Source organism: Geotrypetes seraphini, chromosome 3 (assembly GCF_902459505.1).
Source record: "Geotrypetes seraphini chromosome 3, aGeoSer1.1, whole genome shotgun sequence".
Taxonomy (NCBI): domain Eukaryota; kingdom Metazoa; phylum Chordata; class Amphibia; order Gymnophiona; family Dermophiidae; genus Geotrypetes; species Geotrypetes seraphini.
In genome coordinates, this window is record NC_047086.1 from 144,583,046 (window position 1) to 144,602,379 (window position 19,334).

The window sequence follows — 19,334 nt, forward strand, 5'->3', positions numbered from 1 at the left end:
CGGAACTGATCTGATCATGGAAGGATAACTCGTGGTCCAATAATACTCCCAATATTTTAGTCGTCGTCACTTTTTGTAGTGGAAAGTTGTCCAAAAAGATTTGTGCTCCGAATGTAATATCCTTTTTCCATGGCAAGAACATTATTGAGGATTTAGACGGATTCAGAGCCAACATGTTGCCTGAAGGGACACGTATCATGTATCTTGTAGTTTTCCTTAGGCTGTGTTTGAAGCTGTAAATCCAGACCTTGTTTGTTTTTCCTTCTCTTGTTGATATACTACAAGGCCATTGTATGTTTGAGAGATGTGTTTTCTTATTCTGTTGTGAAGTGAATTCAATTGTTTTCATAGCTGTATTTGCAAGAAGCTTTAGATAAGAAAAAGGCTCTGCTGACCAAAGCACCTTTAGACTTTGGCCTTTAGATAGTAAGGGGCTTGTTATTTCTTTTAAAGTTGCATGTGATCTGTGTCCATATATGGTTTGTATTTACGTCATATGCTGACAACACTGACTCATGTAAAATGATATAAAAGGGTTGTAGAGCTGACAATAAAATGGACATGTTTGGGAGATAATGGGCGTCTGTTGTCTCTAAGATATTGTCCCCAGATGCATCTGATTTGCTAATGACAGAGTATGTACGGCAGTAATCGGGACCTAATCCTTTTCATTGCCTTTTAGCCATTGCCTAATTTGTTTTAACTTATTGTTTATGTTCATTATCTCATTAGAATCGGCAGTATTTAATGGATGTAAAAGCTGGATGTCATCTGTGTAGGCATAAATGGAAAATCCAATGGATTGACTTAATATGAGAAGTGGAGCTAAGAAAATATTAAATAAAAGAGGAGACAGAATCGAACCTTGAGGGATACCATAAGAATTTGTATAGTTACTTGAAGATGAATCATTGAAAATGACTTTAGCTGACCAAGAAAAGCACATTCATCTTTCAGACATACATGAGCAATCATTTTAAGCCTCCCACCCACCCAATAATTAACAAGAAAGCACAAAGCCATAGAATCTTTCAATAATCATTCCCAATTTGAAATAATAGTGCATTTCCCCCCTCCACCCGCCCATCCTGGCTGTGTATGTTGAAAGGGCCAAAAATAAGATCAATTATCATTCCTTGCAGAATTTTGTCAATGGTTCCCAAACATCCATAAATTTCCTATAATGTCCCTGTTGTATGGCCATCATATTTGTGATGAAAAATTTTCTATTCTCTTGCCAGTTCAACATGGGTTCTGTTCCAACTTCAGCACCAAAACCCTTTTAGTCTCTTTACTTTCAAAGATTCAGCAATTGCATTTTAAAAGTGTGGCATAGAGATTCCCACCAGAAAGTATAATTTAACTGATCCCAGTTTTTCCAGTTCTTCAAAATAAGTTGTATGGCAACCTGTCATTATAAAGAGAAGTTTGTTATTATGAGAAGATATTTGGCTTTTAGCCCTCATTAGCGTGCCAAATAGCACAGTATCATATGTCAATGTCACTGGATTTTCCAATATTTTAGTCACATGACCCCAGATGGATCTCCAAAATTTAAGTATCAAGGGACAATAGATGCTGGGTCTGTCATCTCGATGTAGGGACATTGCATCATCTATTGTTCTATTGTCCCTTGATACTTAAATTTTAGAGATCCATTTGGGGTCAAGTGAATACATTATTTGGCACGTTAATGAGGGCTAAAAGACAAATATCTTCTCGTCTCGTTCTTATTTAGTTAATACTGTAGGTGATACATCAAAGCCTTGGAGATCTCTTGTGGGGTTCCTCAAGGCTCCCCGCTACCTCCAATTCTATTATTTTTTTTTTAAGTTCCAGTAATTTTTATTGGTTTTATAAACAATAGAGTTACAGAAAAGTAAGATAAGCTTCCGAAAAACTATGGAAGAAATCGAAAGAGAAGGACACCAGCAAATATATCACATTGCATAACAATGGAGAGTGGGTTACAAAAAATAATCAATAATACGATACAACAGGTATACAGGAATACAACAGCTATCAATAATGAGCGTGAATATAAAAGAGATAAGAAATATGAAATGATGTGTGACATGTGTGTACAATGTCAGAAATAAACATGACTGATTATAGTCATACGAAATCAATCATATAGTTATCAAATCGGTAAATACAGCAACCAAATTAGTGCTCATAATAAACATATTGAAGATCACTATGAGTAAGACAAAAAGATCAAGAAAGTGTACAGTCAAAGGTCCATACCACAAAAGTCTAACATAATCGACCAAGTTTTAATATAGGAAAGCGAAGCGTTACAACGATCCGCCATGTGGCGTTCGAATTTATTATGGAGACATACAGAATTCCACCATTGGTTGAAGTCAATTTTTGTAAAGTCTTTCCAATTTTGTAATATTATTTGAAAAAGCAAGAAATAACAAAAGGGTTAGAAGGCGGTCATGATACATAGAGAGAGGTGTGGAAAGAGCTAGGGATCCCTGAATTATGATATCAAAAGATAAGGGGTCATTAAGAGCAAAAATTTTGGTAATCATCTGCTAGATAGATGTCCAGAAGATCTGAAAATGGGGGCAATCATATAGCATATGACGTAAGGATCCTTCAAAGGATTTGCAGGTCCAGCATAGATTGTCCGAGGATCTCATGACTTTAGCTGTTTTGGTGGGAGTCCAGAAGGCTCGATGGTAAAGGAAGATTGCTGTTTATCTATGAGAGGCAGAATGAAGGGATTTAAAGAGTTTGGTCCACATAGTAGTCCAGACTCCATCAGTGATAGGAGACTTCAACATCTGATTCCATTTGGTTTTGGAAATTGGGAGTGCAGGAAAACATTTAGATTGAAGAAGTTTATACCAATTGGAAGATTGACCCCTGGAGGCTGAAAAAGCACAAATCTTGGAGTGTAAGTCAGAGTGAAGAGAAGAAGGAGAAGAAAGTTTCGCAGCAAGACAATGGTGTAATTGTACCCATCTAAAGTATTGAGAAGTGGGAATATTAAATTTTGCCATAATATCGGAAAAGGTAATCCAATTGTCGTTTATAATGAGATGTGATAAATTCCAAATTCCCTGACAATGCCAGGTTTTCCAGGCCACAACTGCATTATCAATCTTTAGTTTGGGATTGTGCCAAATCGGTGCTAGTATCGATTCGCCCAGTTTTTTCTCTGAAAGGGAGTCTATGCGATGAAGCGCCTGCCATGTGTTAAGCAAAATTGGATTTTGTTTGGCTAGTGGAGGAAGAGGAATGGCAGGAGCATGCTGGAGGATGTAGGGGTCTACAGTTGAGTGTTCTAATGACAGCCATACAGGTATTGTGTTTGAGGAGCAATGAGTCAGCCAAATGGAACCTTGAGATAACAAGAAAGCATAGTGATATTCCCGAAAACTGGGAAAGTTGACTCCGCCTTCTAGTTTAGAACACTTCAATTTGCACAATGCTATGCGAGGTTGTTTGTTTTGCCAAAGGAATGACGAGAGAAGATGTTCAATTCTTGAGTATATAGAATGGGGGAAGAGGCAAGGGAGCATGCTTAGTATGTAGTTGATCTTGGGCGTGATCATCATTTTTATGGTAGAAAGTCTGCCCCACCAGGATAAATTCAAAGGGGACCATCTGGAAGTGCAAGAATGAATAATAGAAAAGATAAAGTCAGAATTGAGTCTTAAGGTGGAGTCAAGCGAGGATCCAAAATATAAGCCTAGATATTTAATCTTAGTAGGGGACCATATAAGCCCGTATTTAGAAGATTCAGATTGAACGTCAATACAGTTAAGCGGAAGAATTTCAGATTTAGTGACGTTTAATTTATATCCAGAGATGGTAGAATAGTGATTAATTTGTTCAAGTACGTATATTAGGGATTCAGGCGTGACATATAGGAGAATATTGTCGGCATAGGCCGAAAGTTTTACTGAGAGGGGACCTGATTAAAACCCTTCAATCCTAGAATCAAATCTAAAGGCAGCTAAGCGTGGTTCTAGGGCGAGATTAAAAAGTAATGGGGAAAGAGGACATCCCTGTCTCGTACCACGGGATGGAAAGAAGGGTTTAGAAAGATTTCCATTGATCATGATCCAAGTCGTTGGGTGGGAGTAGGGAACTCCAATCATGGATATAAAAGATTCGGGAAAACCATACCAACTGAGGATATGAAAAAGAAAATGCCATTCGAAACGATCAAATGCTTTTTCAGCATCAAGGGCTAGGATCAGTAAGCGGTCGGAGTGAGATGAGGCATGTTGTATAATGTGAGAAAGTAAGCGGGTGTTATTGGAGGAATACCGATTGTTCAGAAAGCCCGATTGATCAGGTGAGATGAGAGAAGGAAGAACAGCTTGTAGTCGAGAAGCAAGAATTTTGGCAAAAAGTTTTGCATCGACATTGATTAGGGAGATGGGACGGTAATTTTTAACATCGGAAGGATCCTTACCTGGTTTGGGGAAAACAATGAGTGTAGCTTCTGTAAAAGAGCCTGTGGAGCGGCCCTGATCACAGAGAGACTGAAAAAACAATAAGATGAAAGGGAGTAGGGAAGGGATAAAGGCTTTGTAGAATTCAACAGTAAGGCCGTCCGGTCCCGGTGATTTATTAGGGGACATGGAATTAATGGCATCTGAAATTTCTTGGGCTGTAAAGTCAGAAATAAGTGAAGTAGACTCTATATGATTGATAAAGAAGGGTGAGGGAAAGATAGAAACGATTTGAGATGGGCACCAGAAGGAGAGATTTCGGAGGAATATAGGTGCTGATAGAAATCATAAAAGGCAGAAGAAGTGCCAGTAGGGTCCGTGAGGAATTGATCAGTTGAGTCTTTGATAGAAGATATTGTGGATTTATCCTGGGATTTTTAAGGTAATTCGCAAGTAAATGACCTGGTTTATTATTGTCCGCATAGTAAGTAGAAGATTGGGCGAACACTGATTTAGCAGCAGATGAGCTCAGCAAAGAATTGTATTGGAGTCTAAGGTTACGCAGGTTCGTCAAGGCTGTAATATTAGAAATATCGGAAGTGTGGCAAGATTCAGCTTCACGAATACAGGTTTCTAGATCCAGTTGTGATTGTTTCCGAGAAGAGTGAAGGCGTGTAGTGAACTGAATAATAGTCCCCCGTATGTAAGCTTTGAAAGCATCCCAGGTATTAGTCCAGTTGGTGTGTGAGGGGATATTGAATTGAAAAAATTCTTCTATAGCAGCTGTTATGCAGTCTGGACGGAGCTGAGACAGAGGAGACAGCGGTGATAATCCACATTGGAACCAACGACATCAGCAGGAGGAGCTACAACAGGACTACACTAACTGAGCAGTTCAGGATCCTGGGGAGGAAACTGAAGCTGAGGACAAGGAGGATAGCCTTCTCAGAGATCCTGCCAGTACCGAGGGCAGATGCTAAGAGACAGACCGAGCTGCAAGCAGTAAACGGTTGGCTGAGGAGATGGTGCGAAGAGGAGGGTTTCCACTTTGTACGGAACTGGACAACTTTTTTGGGGAAGAACAAGCTCTACAGGAGGGACGGACTGCACCTGAGCACGGCTGGGACGAGGTTGCTGGCACGCAACGTCCAGAGCAGCATAGACTTGGCTTTAAACTGAGGAGAAGGGGAAAGCCGACAGTCGACCTGACCTCGACACATCGGACCAAAGTATCAAACAAGGATACTGAACCAGAAATTTGTAAAAGAGGGCTCGGGACTGAGAGGGAACTTTTGGGAAAAGGACACAAGGACGCAATGCAGGGAGCCAATGCACAAACGAACCTAGCAAGCAGAATTAAGAGAGAGCAACAGGAGCCAGAGGGTCATCCAAACATGGGGGAGCAGGCTGAGGACAACACAGACACACCGCAGGATGGGGATGAACACAACAATGCTCGGGGGCTGGCAACCCATGAGGAGGTTGGCAGGGGCGCCAAACCACGAGGAGAACCAGCGGAAAAGGCAAACAACCAGGACTTAAATTGCCTATATACTAATGCTAGGAGCCTAAGAGCCAAAATGGGAGAACTAGAAGTCATAGCCAGTACAAAGGACTTGGACATAATAGGAGTCACAGAAACGTGGTGGACTGATGGCAACAAATGGGATGTGGCCATACCAGGGTACAAACTCTACAGGAGGGACAGGACACACAAGAAGGGTGGAGGAATAGCGCTTTATATAAAGGACTCCATACCTTCAACCGGGATAGAAACAACAGTAAGGGCGGACGACTTGGAATCACTATGGATTAAGCTACCTGGAGGAGCTGGAGCAGACATAAAATTGGGCCTGTACTATCGCCCACCTGGACAACCGGAAGCACTCGACCAGGACCTGGAGGCTGAGCTGAGGCAGATATGCAAAAGCGGAAGCGTGATGGTGATGGGAGACTTCAACTACCCTGGGATAGACTGGAGTATTTGACACTCAAACTGCACAAGGGAGACCAAATTCCTGGAAACCACGAGGGACTGTTTCATGGAACAGCTGGTCACGGAACCAACACGGGGGGATGCCACTCTCGACCTAATCCTCAACGGGCTAGGGGGACCTGCAAAGGAGGTGGCGGTGCTAGAACCCCTAGGAAACAGCGATCACAACATGATCCAGTGCAAGCTGGAAATTGGACCATCAAAGGTGAAAAGATCCACAGCGACAGCACTCAACTTCAAAAAAGGGAATTATGATGGCATGAGGAAATTGGTGGGAAAGAAACTCAACGGTAGCACAAGGAAGATGGAGTCTGTAGAAAAAGCCTGGTCCCTACTCAAGGGCACGGTGCAAGAGGCACAGAACCTGTACATCCCCAGATTCAGGAAGGGGTGCAAAAAAAAACCGAACAAAAAACCCAGCGTGGATAACAACTGCAGTGAAAAAGGCGATAAGTGACAAGAAAGCATCGTTCAAAAAATGGAAAAAGGACCAAACAAAGGACAACCAAAAGGAGCACAAAGAACACCAAAGGGAGTGTCACCGTGTGGTTAGAAAAGCTAAAAGAGAATATGAGGAGAGACTGGCGGAGGAAGCAACAAACTTCAAATCGTTCTTCAGATATGTGAAGGGGAAGCAACCGGCAAGGGAAGAAGTGGGGCCATTGGATGATGGGGACAAAAAAGGAGTGGTAAAAGAGGAAAAAGAGATAGCAGACAGGTTAAATAAGTTCTTCACGTCAGTCTTCACGAGGGAGGACACATCCAATATTCCGGAACCGGAGGACATCGTAAATGGGGATTGGGATGAAAAGCTGGTCCAACTAGAGGTAAGCCAAGAGGATGTCCTCAGGCAGATAGACAGACTAAAGAGCGACATATCGCCAGGTCCGGACGGCATTCACCCAAGGGTACTCAAGGAACTAAGGAACGAAATAGCAGAGCCACTTCGCCAAATATGTAACCTATCCTTAAAAACTGGAGAAATCCCGGAGGATTGGAAAATTGCAAATGTCACGCCCATCTTCAAGAAGGGTTCAAGGGGGGACCCGGGGAACTACAGGCCGGTGAGCTTGACCTCGGTCCCGGGAAAAATGATGAAAGCACTGATTAAGGACAGTATCTCTGAACACATAGAAAACAATGGACAGCTAAAGTCGAGCCAGCACGGCTTCTGCAAGGGTAGGTCATGCCTCACAAACTTTGAGGGGGTAAACAGACAGGTGGATAAAGGGGAATCCATTGACATCATTTACCTTGACTTTCAAAAAGCCTTTGACAAGGTACCGCACGAAAGACTGCTTAAAAAGCTGTGGAAACATGGGGTGCAAGGGGAGGTCCACCGATGGATCAAAAACTGGCTGGCAGACAGGAAACAGAGGGTTGGAGTGAAGGGCCATTACTCAGACTGTCATTGGGTCACGAGCGGAGTTCCGCAGGGGTCGGTGCTGGGACCGCTCCTGTTCAATATATTTATTAATGACCTGGAGGCGGGAACAAATTGCGAAGTTATTAAATTTGCGGATGACACCAAACTCTACCGCAGGGTTGAAACCATGGAAGACTGCGAAGATCTGCAAAGGGACCTAACGACGCTAGAAGAATGGGCCAAAAAATGGCAAATGAACTTTAACGTAGGGAAATGCAAGGTCATGCATGTAGGGAAAAAGAACCCAATGTTCAGCTACAAAATAGGAGGATCACTGCTAGGGGTAAGTAACCTTGAAAGAGACCTGGGAGTGATGGTGGACACGTCTTTGAAGGCGTCGGCACAGTGCGCCACAGCCTCAAGAAAAGCAAACAAAATGTTGGGTATCATTAAGAAGGGTATCATGACCAGGACAAAGGAGGTCATCCTGCCACTGTATCGTGCAATGGTGCAACCACATCTGGAGTACTGTGTCCAGTATTGGTCGCCGTACCTCAAAAAGGACATGGCGGTACTTGAGGGAGTCCAGAGAAGAGCAACTAAACTGATAAGAGGTATGGAAAACCTCTCATATACTGACAGACTGAAAAAGCTGGGGCTGTTCTCCCTGGAAAAGCGGAGACTTAGAGGAGACATGATAGAAACCTTCAAGATCCTGAATGGTATAGAAAAAGTAGACAGGGACAGATTTTTCAGATTATGGGGAACCACAAGTACAAGGGGGCACTCGGAGAAATTAAAAGGGGACAGATTTAAAACAAATGCCAGAAAGTTCTTTTACACCCAGAGGGTGGTGGACACATGGAACGCGCTTCCGGAGGCTGTGATAGGCCGGAGCACGTTACAAGGCTTCAAAGAAGGTTTGGATAGGTTCCTAGAGGATAAAGGAATTGAGGGGTACAGATAAGAGTAGCGGTAGGTTATAGGGATAGTCTGGGACTATTGCTCAGGCAATGGGCCTGATGGGCCGCCGCGGGAGCGGACCGCTGGGCGAGATGGACCTCTGGTCTGCCTCAGCGGAGGCAACTTCTTATGTTCTTAAGTGAGGAATTAAACCTCCATTGTTTGCTACGAGGTATGAGAGAAAAATGAGAGCATGTGATAGAGATAGCAGCGTGGTCAGAGACAGTAATGGAGTGGATATGAGAAGCGGTGATATATTGCAAGAGAGAGGAGCTGGTAAGAAAATAATCAATCCTGGAATAGGTGGAATGAGGGGCAGAAAAAAAGGTATATTGATCAGAGTCATTATGGTGAAGCCTCCAGGGGTCAGTCAATTGTAGCTGAGACAAAATATCATGTAGGGCATACCATGATTTAGGTTTTTTATATATGGCATGTGATTTTCTATCTTTCAATGGATCAAGAATAAGGTTGAAGTCTCCTCCAACAATGACAGGAGTGTCAGGATCCTGTAAAATATGATTAGCTAAATTGTGAAAGAAATCTGGGGAATCCAAATTTGGTGCATAGATATTAATAATTTGCAGGTTGCGATTGGAGATTGATAATTTGGTACTTACCCATCGTCCATATGTATCATGAGAGCTGGCAATAAGGGAAATGGATGGGTGTTGTCTTATTAAAGTAAGGACACCATTCTTCCCATTCAATGCAGGAGAGAATACAGGAGGGCAAAATCCCTGTTTAATGAACTTGGCTGAGTCTGAGTCATTGAGATGAGTCTCTTGTAGGAGAATGATATCTGATTTAAGATCATCAATATAAGATAATATTTTATGCTTCTTGATCATATTGTTAAGACCTTTGACATTTAAAGAGGTTGTAGATAAGGACATTGTACAAAATATAAAATAATCTGCATGGGCTTTAGAGCATCTAGATCAGTGTTGGATATCAAGAGATAAAAGTACTGAGCTGTATGTAGTGTCATCAATGAAGAAGCAGAAGCAGTATTAAACCCAATTATGCAAATAAAGTAAAAGCATATATAGCAATGAGACATACCTGGTATGGTGAGAGGAAGGCCCATTGCACTAAGGCAAAAGGCACTAGCTGTGGAAGGCTGGAGTAGCAGGAAAAAGATAGCCAAACAGAAATCCACACCAGCAACCAGTATAGAAAGATTATGGAAGAGAAGCCCTGGGTGAGCTCTATGAGTTTTGCAAGCAGCAGGATCAAGAGGGTTAATTGTGAGAGCTAAAGAAAACATCCTTAAAGCAACAATGGCTGATTAAAAGCAGCCAGTTTAAATATGTGAGTCAGAAGCACAGTAAAGCGTGACTAATGACAAGTAAACACTTTTAAAACAAGCAGAGCAGCACGCTGAAATAAACAGGGAGAGGGAACAAACCTGAGCAATCCGAATGCAGGAGTGAGGCCCCTTACCGTGCAGGGAGGATTTGTAGATGATAATGAGAGTCTGCCAGAGCTGAATTAGAGACGGCTCCGGGGAAGGGGCAAAGCGCGGACCCCACGCACCCGACGAACCCCACGGATTCAAAACCACATGGCCCCAACAACCCGAGGCCCGTGCCGGTCCGCGACCGCGCTGCCCGCAGCTCCCACCGCCGACAGGCCCCGACGAGACTCCAGCACCGACGGATCCGTCTCAGTACAGGATCCGTCAGCGCTAAAACCCATCAAGGTCCGCCAGCGCCAGAAGCAACAAGCAGCACGGACACGGAGCGACATGGACCCCAGATCCCCAAGGCCGCACGGGTCAGACCCGTGAGGCCCGCGCCCCCCCTCCCCCCACGGCGCCGCGAGGTTAGTAAAAGGAGGTTTTGAAACTTTGGACTGACTAACTGTGAAATTTGGTTGTCGGTGTTTCCCACTGGGCCATTATATTATATTATTTGGCAACCTGCTCCTGATGAAGATACGAAACGGAGCTCTGTCGAGTGGTGATGAATGACGATATGTTCTTGGTTTGAGTGGTGTTGTGTGTGTATATGTGTGGGGTTGGTAATAGTCTGAGCCCTGGTTATATGTTATAGTTATATGTTATAGTACCGATGCTTTATTAGCCACTATAGTTGGGTCATATGAGTGATATCTATATATATAAAATCGGATGTATGTATGTATGTGTCGCGATCACGCAAAAACGGCTTGACCGATTTGAACGAAACTTGGTATGCAGATCCCTCACTACCCGGGATGATATGTTCTGGGGGTCTCGTGGCCCACCTGCACACGTGGGCGGAGCTACAAACAGAAAATCAGATTTCACCCATTCATGTCAATGGAAAAAATGTAAAGAGCTGCCAACGCAAAAACGGCTTGCCCGATTTGAACGAAACTTGGTATGCCGATCCCTCATTACCTGGGGTGATATGTTCTGGGGGTCTCACGGCCCACCTGCACATGTGGGCGGAGCTACAAATATAAAATCAGATTTCACCCATTCATGTCAATGGAAAAAATGTAAAACAGCTGCCAACGCAAAAACGGCTTGCCCGATTTGAACGAAACTTGGTATGCAGATCCCTCACTACCTGGGGTGATATATTCTGGGGGTCTCGCGGCCCAACTGCACACGTGGGCGGAGCTACAAACAGAACTTCCGATTTCACCCATTCAAGTCAATGGGAAAAATGTAAAAAGCTGTGGGACCGATTTGAACGAAAATTGGTATGCTGATCCCTCACTACCTGGGGTGATATGTTCTGGGGGTCTCGCGGCCCACCTGCACACGTGGGCGGCGCTACAAACAGAAAATCATATTTCACCCATTCGTGTCAATGGAAAAAATGTAAAAAGCTGCCATTCTCACAGTAATTCAAAAACGGCTTGACCGATTTCAACGAAACTTGGTATGCAGATCCCTCACTACCTGGGGTGACATGTTCTGGGGGTCTCGCGGCCCACCTGCACACGTGGGCGGAGCTACAAACAGAAAATCAGATTTCACCCATTCGTGTCAATGGAAAAAATGTAAAAAGCTGCCATTCTCACAGTAATTCCAACTACCTGGGGTGATATGTTCTGGGGGTCTCGCGGCCCACCTGCACACGTGGGCGGAGCTACAAACAGAACATCAGATTTCACCCATTCATGTCAATGGAAAAAATGTAAAAAGCTGCCATTCTCACAGTAATTCAAAAACGGCTTGACCGATTTGAACGAAACTTGGTATGCAGATCCCTCACTACCTGGGGTGATATGTTCTGGGAGTCTCGCGGCCCACCTGCACACGTGGGCGGAGCTACAAACAGAAAATCAGATTTCACCCTTTCGTGTCAATGGAAAAAATGTAAAAAGCTGCCATTCTCACAGTAATTCCAACTACCTGGGGTGATATGTTCTGGGGGTCTCGCGGCCCACCTGCACACGTGGGCGGAGCTACAAACAGAAAATCAGATTTTACCCATTCCAGTCAATGGAAAAAATGTAAAAAGCTGCCATTCTCACAGTAATTCAAAAACGGCTTGACCGATTTGAACGAAACTTGGTAAGCTGATCCCTCACTACCTGGGGTGATATGTTCTGGGGGTCTCGCGGCCCACAACTCTATGTTGCTTGCTCAATGGTGGGTTCACCCAAGATTTTATATGTTCTTGCTCCTGGAGGTGAAACTAAAAATGTTGTTTATAATCAAGTTTTGCGTTTGTTGTATTGTATTCATTTTGTCAAATATTTCACATTATAATTTGAATATATGTGTGTGTGTGTATGTATGTATGTTCCAGCATAACTCTTCAATGCATGGACAGATTTCAACCAAACTTGACATACACATTACTTACTATCTGAGGACAAACACTATGGGGGTGGGAAGGGGGGGATATGTAAAAATGATTGAAAATGACAGATTTAATATCTACCCCATAGTGTTTTCGGGCTCACAGATGAATACTCAGCATAACTCTGAAACGCATGGAGAGATTTCAACCAAACTTGGTACACATAAGACTTACTATCTGGGGAAAAATATTGTGCAGGTGGGACGGGGTAAAATACTGTGGGGGTGGGAAGGGGGTGATATGTTAAAATTATCAAAAGCGACAGATATTAATGTCCAACCCATAGTTTTCGGGCTCGCAGAGATAAAGACTGACACTCCCGATGCGGTTTAAGTCTAAGTTCAGCCCCATAGAGAGGGACATTCCTTTGGGACATGTGGAGGGTAGGGGGTTGGGACATGGGGGTGGGGCATATGGGACATGTGGGGGGGGGTTACGTGGGGGTGGGACATGTGGGACATAGGGGGGTGGGACATGTAGGGGGTTGGACATTTTGGGATAAATAAATATCCGGGCAACGCCGGGTAATCAGCTAGTTTACATATATATTTTTTATATTTGCATTTGAATGTTTGAAATTCAGGATTGGTACTTGAGTCATTGCACTTTATTTTAACGAGAAATATTTTGCTGCTTTCATAGGTAGAAATTCTTGTATTGGTGCTGGCACTGGCACTTTTCATGAGCATACAATCTGTTATTGTACTGTAGTTATTTGTTTCTCAGGGTCTGGGCAGATTTGCACATCTAGCACAATTTGCACAATATAATCCTTTTAATGGATTTTCATATTTATTCAGACTAACTTTTAGATGTTATACATTAACTTATTAATTTAAATGTTTTAGTATTTATTAAACTTGAAATTTAGAATTATGCATGTGTAAATCTTCAACCACCATTCAAATATTTTCCTTAGTTTTCATTATATATATAAAATCGGAGGTATGTATGTGTGTATGTGCCGCAATCACGTAAAAACGGCTTGACCGATTTGAACGAAACTTGGTATGCTGATCCCTCACTACCTGGGATGATATGTTCTGGGGGTCTCGCGGCCCACCTGCACACGTGGGCGGAGCTACAAACATAAATTCAGATTTCACCCATTCATGTCAATGGAAAAAATGTAAAAAGCTGCCATTCTCACAGTTATTGTATGATGTATGTTTGGGCCGCCGCAGGAGCGGACTGCCGGGCAGGATGGACCTATGGTCTGACCCGGCGGAGGCACTGCTTATGTTCTTATGATGCAATTCTCATTTAGACGTACGTCTGGTGCCAGTCACCTGTGAGACTTATCCTGAGCCAAAAGGTTCCCATGATTCATGGTGGGCTCATACTGATATCTTTGACCTTAACTCCATTACTGTCCTTGTATTTAGTACAGTTACAGACTTCTGGCTCAGGCACAAGGGGACTTAGCCAATTCTAGGAGTATTCTGATTATAGTTTTTATTGGCTATATATCTTATAGGGTTTTCTTTTTTGCTATATTCCATAAGTCAGACATGGAGGGAGCCTCCGGTTTATCAGGTGTCTCCGATGTTGATGTTTTTGCTGGAGACAGAGGGTCAGGTTTGTGCCTTTTACCTTTTGAGGTGGTAGCCATGATATAAAAGTGCGGATGGAACTGGATGGAGATAGCAATCACCAGAATAGAGCAGCCAGAGAGAAAAAAAGATGATCAGGGAGGGTTGCTGGAGCTGAATGTTCAGTCAGCCATCTTCATCGGGCTCAACAGCACCCCCCTCGCCTCCAATTCTATTTAACATCTATATGAATCTATATCAGGGCTGCCCAAGTCCGGTTCTTGAGATCTACTGGCAGGCCAGGTTTTCAGGATATCCACAATGAACATACATGAGAGAGATTTGCATACCAAGAAGGCAGTGCAGGCAAATCTCTCTTATGCATATTCATTGTGGATATCCTGAAAACCTGGCCTGCCAGTAGATCTCGAGGACCAGACTTGGGCAGCCCTGGTCTATATCATCTATATGAGTCTATAACATCTATATCATATCTACATCTATATCTATATCTATATCATATCTATTTAATTATGCTGACGATATCTTTATTTTGCTTGAGGTTGATTCCGATCTTTTTAAAATGGTTCCTAATATAAATCATTGTATTTCCAAACTTCAATCTTGGGCAGTGTTGGTCTAAATGAAATTTAATGCTGCAAAAACTAAACTCCTGTGATTAGGCCCAAAATTAAACTACCTTCCATCAGTTGTGAATTTGGATTCTGGGGTGTCTTTGCAGATCGAATTTCCTCCAAGATATTAGGTTTACTTATAGACTTCGCTTACTTTCAAGGACCAAATAAACTCCTTTATAAAGAAATGCTTATTTAGCCTTCATATGCCTAGGAAAATTAGAGTATTCTTCCATCAACAGCATTTTTTAGTCCTGGTTCAATCTGTTATATTGGCCCAGTTGGATTATTGTAATGCAGTTTACCTGGGATTAACTAAGGCCGGCCTACTTAGGCTACAATTGATACATAATATCACCGCTAAACTGATCTTCGGGAAAAGTAAGTTTGATCATGTATCCCTGTTGTTCATAAAACTACATTGGCTTCCTGTTCATCTTGGGATTAATTTCAAATGTACATGTATCGTTTTCAAGATTCTGTTTGGGTTTTTTGTTCCTCTGGTCCCCTTTTCTTGGAATGATCATAGATCTTATCTTGCAAGAAGTACCCAAAGTCTCAAACTCTCTTTTCCCTCATTAAGGGAATAAAAGTTGTTAGGAAACTTAGCCAATCTTTCATTTTTAAATTAACGGAATTATGGAATAGTTTGCCAGTTACTTTATGGGGTCTTGGCTCCTTCTAATCATTTCACAAAACTTTAAAAACAAATCTGTTTGCAAATCTTTTTGAAAATCACTCCTATTGGCCTTTTTTGATCTATCTTCTCTTATTTATTTTTCTTTTTTTCTTTTCCTTTTCTCATGTATCTTTTAATTATTGTTAACAGAGTCGAGCTCCATTTTGGTGATGAGCCAGTCTACAAATCCAAGTTTTAGTTTAGTTTCTGATTCTAAATTGAACCTTTTGTATTTGGAACTGGGAGAGAGGTGAGATGTTAAAAAATTGCCACATGTCATTGCTTGTGTTTGTAGTCTCTGCTTTCGGGCTGTGATGACCATGCATTCAGCCTCTCCTAATGTATTAGGAGTTGAGATATAGGGTCAAATTCTCTATTATGCAAGTTGGATAGTTTGGCATATACTTGTTGTCCTCTTCCTGCCAAGGGTTTATAGAGGCAGAAGAAAGCAGAGGGTATGACTTAACTTGTGTTCTTTATCTTGTTTTAGGCTTTGATGATCTAGAATTGGGCCCTTCTAACCTCATCCTGACACGAGGAAATGTAGATGTGGAAGAAGAGGAAATAGATAGTGATACAGATGATATCGATCATCAGAGTAAGGAAGACACCTATTCACAAAAACCATGCTAGAGCAATTTTATATTAAAATACTAACAGACAATAGGTAAAGACCAAAATAGACTGGATGAAGGATCCTACATTTCTATGCAGCTTACACTGAAACATCCCAAATTATAAAAATACAGGTAACAAAATTTAACCATACACTAATAATATATGAAAACCATAAAACAACAGGATAGAGAGAATGCAGTTAGCAGTGGAGAAGGCTGACACAGGTAAGAATGACTTATCCAATGAATGACATTCCCATGGAAGGTGTAGGGAGGGATTACAGAAGACAAGTAACGCAGAGCTGTAGCAATGGTTGCATTCATATGTGCATGAAAGAAGCTTAAACTAAATGCAGAAACATCTTTGGTGGGGGGTGTAGTGCTGTAGTTCTACCCCCTATCCTTATTTTCATGTTATTGTCTTTAAATCGCAGACTCCTTCTCTCCAATTTTTAGAATTGTAAGCCACTTTGGAGGTTTTTACCGTACTGCCGATACCAAAATTTTAATTAACTTGGTATTACTGCAGTTGTGTTTTTTGCAGTCTTAATCCTGCTTAAACTCTATAGAGCATGAAAGAAATCTGATGGTATATGCTGGGCATACCAAATCAATGTTGGTACATCATCAGATTGTTTTATTTTTTTCTGCAACAATGTATTTCCTTTTTGGCAAAAGAACATAAGAATTGCCACTGCTGGGTCAGACCAGTGGGCCATCGTGCCCAGCAGTCCACTCCCGCGGGGGCCCCCAGGTCAAAGACCAGCGCCCTAACCGAGACCAGCCCTACCTTCATACGTTGTATTTCCACAGGAACTTGTCTAACTTTGACTTGAATCCCTGGATAGTGTTTTCCCCTACGACAGCCTCCGGAAGAATGTTCCAGTTTTCCACCACTCTCTGGGTGAAAAAGAACTTCCTTATGTTTGTACGGAATCTATCTCCTTTTAACTTTAGAGAGTGCCCTCTCGTTCTCCCTACCTTGGAGAGGGTGAACAACCTGTCTATATCTACTAAGTCTATTCCCTTCATTATCTTGAAGGTTTTGATCATGTCCCCTCTCAATCTCCTCTTCTCAAGGGAGGAGAGGCCCAGTTTCTCTAATCTCTCACTGTACAACAACTCCTCCATCCCCTTAACCATTTTAGTCGCTCTTCTCTGGACCCTTTCGAATAGTACTGTGTCCTTCTTCAAGTACGGCGACCAGTGCTGGACGCAGTATTCCAGGTGGGGGCATACCATGGCCCGGTACAGTGGCATGATAATCTTCTCCGATCTTCTTAATCATTCCAAGCATTCTGTTTGCCCTTTTCGCCGCTGCTGCGCATTGCTTGGATGGCTTCATCGACTTGTTGACCAGTACTCCCAAGTCTCTTTCCTGAGTTGTCTCTCCGAGTACTGCACCAGATATTCTGTATTCGTGTACAAGATTTTTGTTACCAACATGCATCACCTTACACTTGTTCACTTTAAACTTCATTTGCCATGTCTCAGCCCATTTTTCGAGCGTGTTTATGTCCTGTTGCAGGTCTTCGCAGTCCTGCGTCTTTACTATTCTGAATAACTTCGTATCATCTGCAAATTTAATCACCTCGCTTGTCGTTCCAATTTCCAGGTCGTTTATAAATATGTTGAAGAGCACAGGCCCAAGCACCAAACCCTGTGGCACTCCACTGGTGACGCTTTTCCAGTCCGAGTATTGTCCATTTACCCCCACTCTTTGCTTTCTATCTGCCAACCAGTTTTTGATCCACATGTGTATTTCACCCTCAATCCCATGGCTCGCAATTTTTTGAAGTAGTCGTTCATGCGGGACCTTGTCAAACGCCTTCTGAAAATCCAGATATACAATGTCGACCGGGTCACCTTTTTTCTATTTGCCTGTTTACTCCCTTGAAAAAGTGCAGCAAGTTCGTCAAGCAAGATCTTCCTTTGCTGAAGGCATGCTGGCTGGTTCTCATCAGATTGTGTCCATCAAGGTAGTCAATGATGCGATCCTTTATCAGCGAGGCGCTGATAAAGGATCTTTCTCGGTACCATCTTTCTCGGTACCGAGGTCAGACTCCCCAGCCTGTAGTTTCTCGGATCTCCCCTCGAACCTTTCTTGAAGATCGGCGTAACATTCGCCACTTTCCAGTCTTCCGGAATTGTGCCCGATTTGATCGACAGATTTGGCTATTAGTTGAAGCAGTTCAGCTAATAACCCCCTTTCAATTCCTTGATTACCCTCAGATGGATGCCATCCTGTCCCGGGGATTTATCGCTCTTGAGCCTATCAAACTGCCTGTATACCTCTTCTAGACTGACCGTCAACCCAGTCAATTTCCCATCTTCGTTTCCTAGGTATAGCCTGTCATCCTCCAGTAAGTTGCGTATATCTTCTTCTGTAAATACAGATGCAAAAAACGTGTTCAGTTTGTCGGCTATGGCTTTGTCCTCCTTTCAAAACTTCAAATATGGTGTAATGTTCACAAAACAATCAGTTCTTGTTGTAATTGGGATATCAGAATGACCCCTGGAGGCAACTAGCTCCTTAGGTCAGGCAATTCCTCATACATCCCTTTTTTTGGAAACGTTCATAAATAATTTTTAAATAGTGTCTTAATTTATATAAATAATATATTGATTAAATAACTTAGCTTTAGGTATGAAGCAGTCTCATTTTTTTTGTTAATCTCCAGCATTACCGCTTGAAGAGATGCTTCAGCGTTCACTTAACGCTCCCCTGACCAACGCGGTTCTCCACACTTTATCAAGGCTGGGGGCACTACAGAGAAAAACAAAAAAAGAGGGGTTAAAATCTAAATTATATCACAGAAGATGTGACAATTAAAGAGAATCCATCATCCTTTCCAGACTGGATTACTGCAACTCCATCTACCTAAGCCTAACAAAGAAAAACCTCACCAGACTTCAATGGATTCAGAACACCGCAGCTAAACTAATCTTTGCAAAAGGCCAATTCGACCATGTCTCCCCTCTTCTGTCTAAGCTTCACTGGCTCCCAGTCTTCCTCAGGGTTCGTTACAAATGCGCCTGTCTTACCTTCAAATCTCTTCACGGCATCCTTCCTCCCCTCTTTCCTCTATCTTGGCTCTCGAGTACTCATTCCACCAGATCCTCTCAGAAATTCAAACTATCCTTCCCTTCTCTAAATGGCATTTCCCTCACAGGAAAACTTGGAACGTCCCTCCTCTTCAGGATCACCGAACTATGGAACAGCTTTACTGCCCATCTTCGGAGTTCGACCTCCCTACAACACTTCAGAAAACATCTGAAAACCTGGCTTTTCTCCAAAATGTAACTTCCCCCTCCCTCCCCC

At 42.7% G+C, this 19,334-nt stretch overlaps 2 protein-coding genes across 3 annotated transcripts in view; one reads left to right on the forward strand and one right to left on the reverse strand.

Moving 5' to 3' along the window:
- LOC117357949 (unconventional myosin-Vb-like) overlaps positions 1-9,922 on the reverse strand; it is a 67,325-nt gene extending 57,403 nt beyond the window's left edge. The window contains exon 1 of the mRNA XM_033939239.1: positions 9,809-9,922. The gene's annotated coding sequence lies outside the window, so the exon portion shown is untranslated. The remainder of the gene's footprint in view (positions 1-9,808) is intronic.
- The window catches only part of LOC117357948 (WAP four-disulfide core domain protein 3-like), a 138,939-nt gene that overhangs the window by 22,702 nt on the left and 96,903 nt on the right, over positions 1-19,334 (forward strand). The window contains exon 3 of one of the 2 annotated variants that reach the window (XM_033939230.1): positions 15,886-15,993. The exons of the other annotated variant lie outside the window; for it this stretch is intronic. Within the exon in view, the coding sequence (XP_033795121.1) occupies positions 15,886-15,993 (108 nt within the window). The remainder of the gene's footprint in view (positions 1-15,885; positions 15,994-19,334) is intronic. 2 annotated transcript variants of the gene reach the window in all.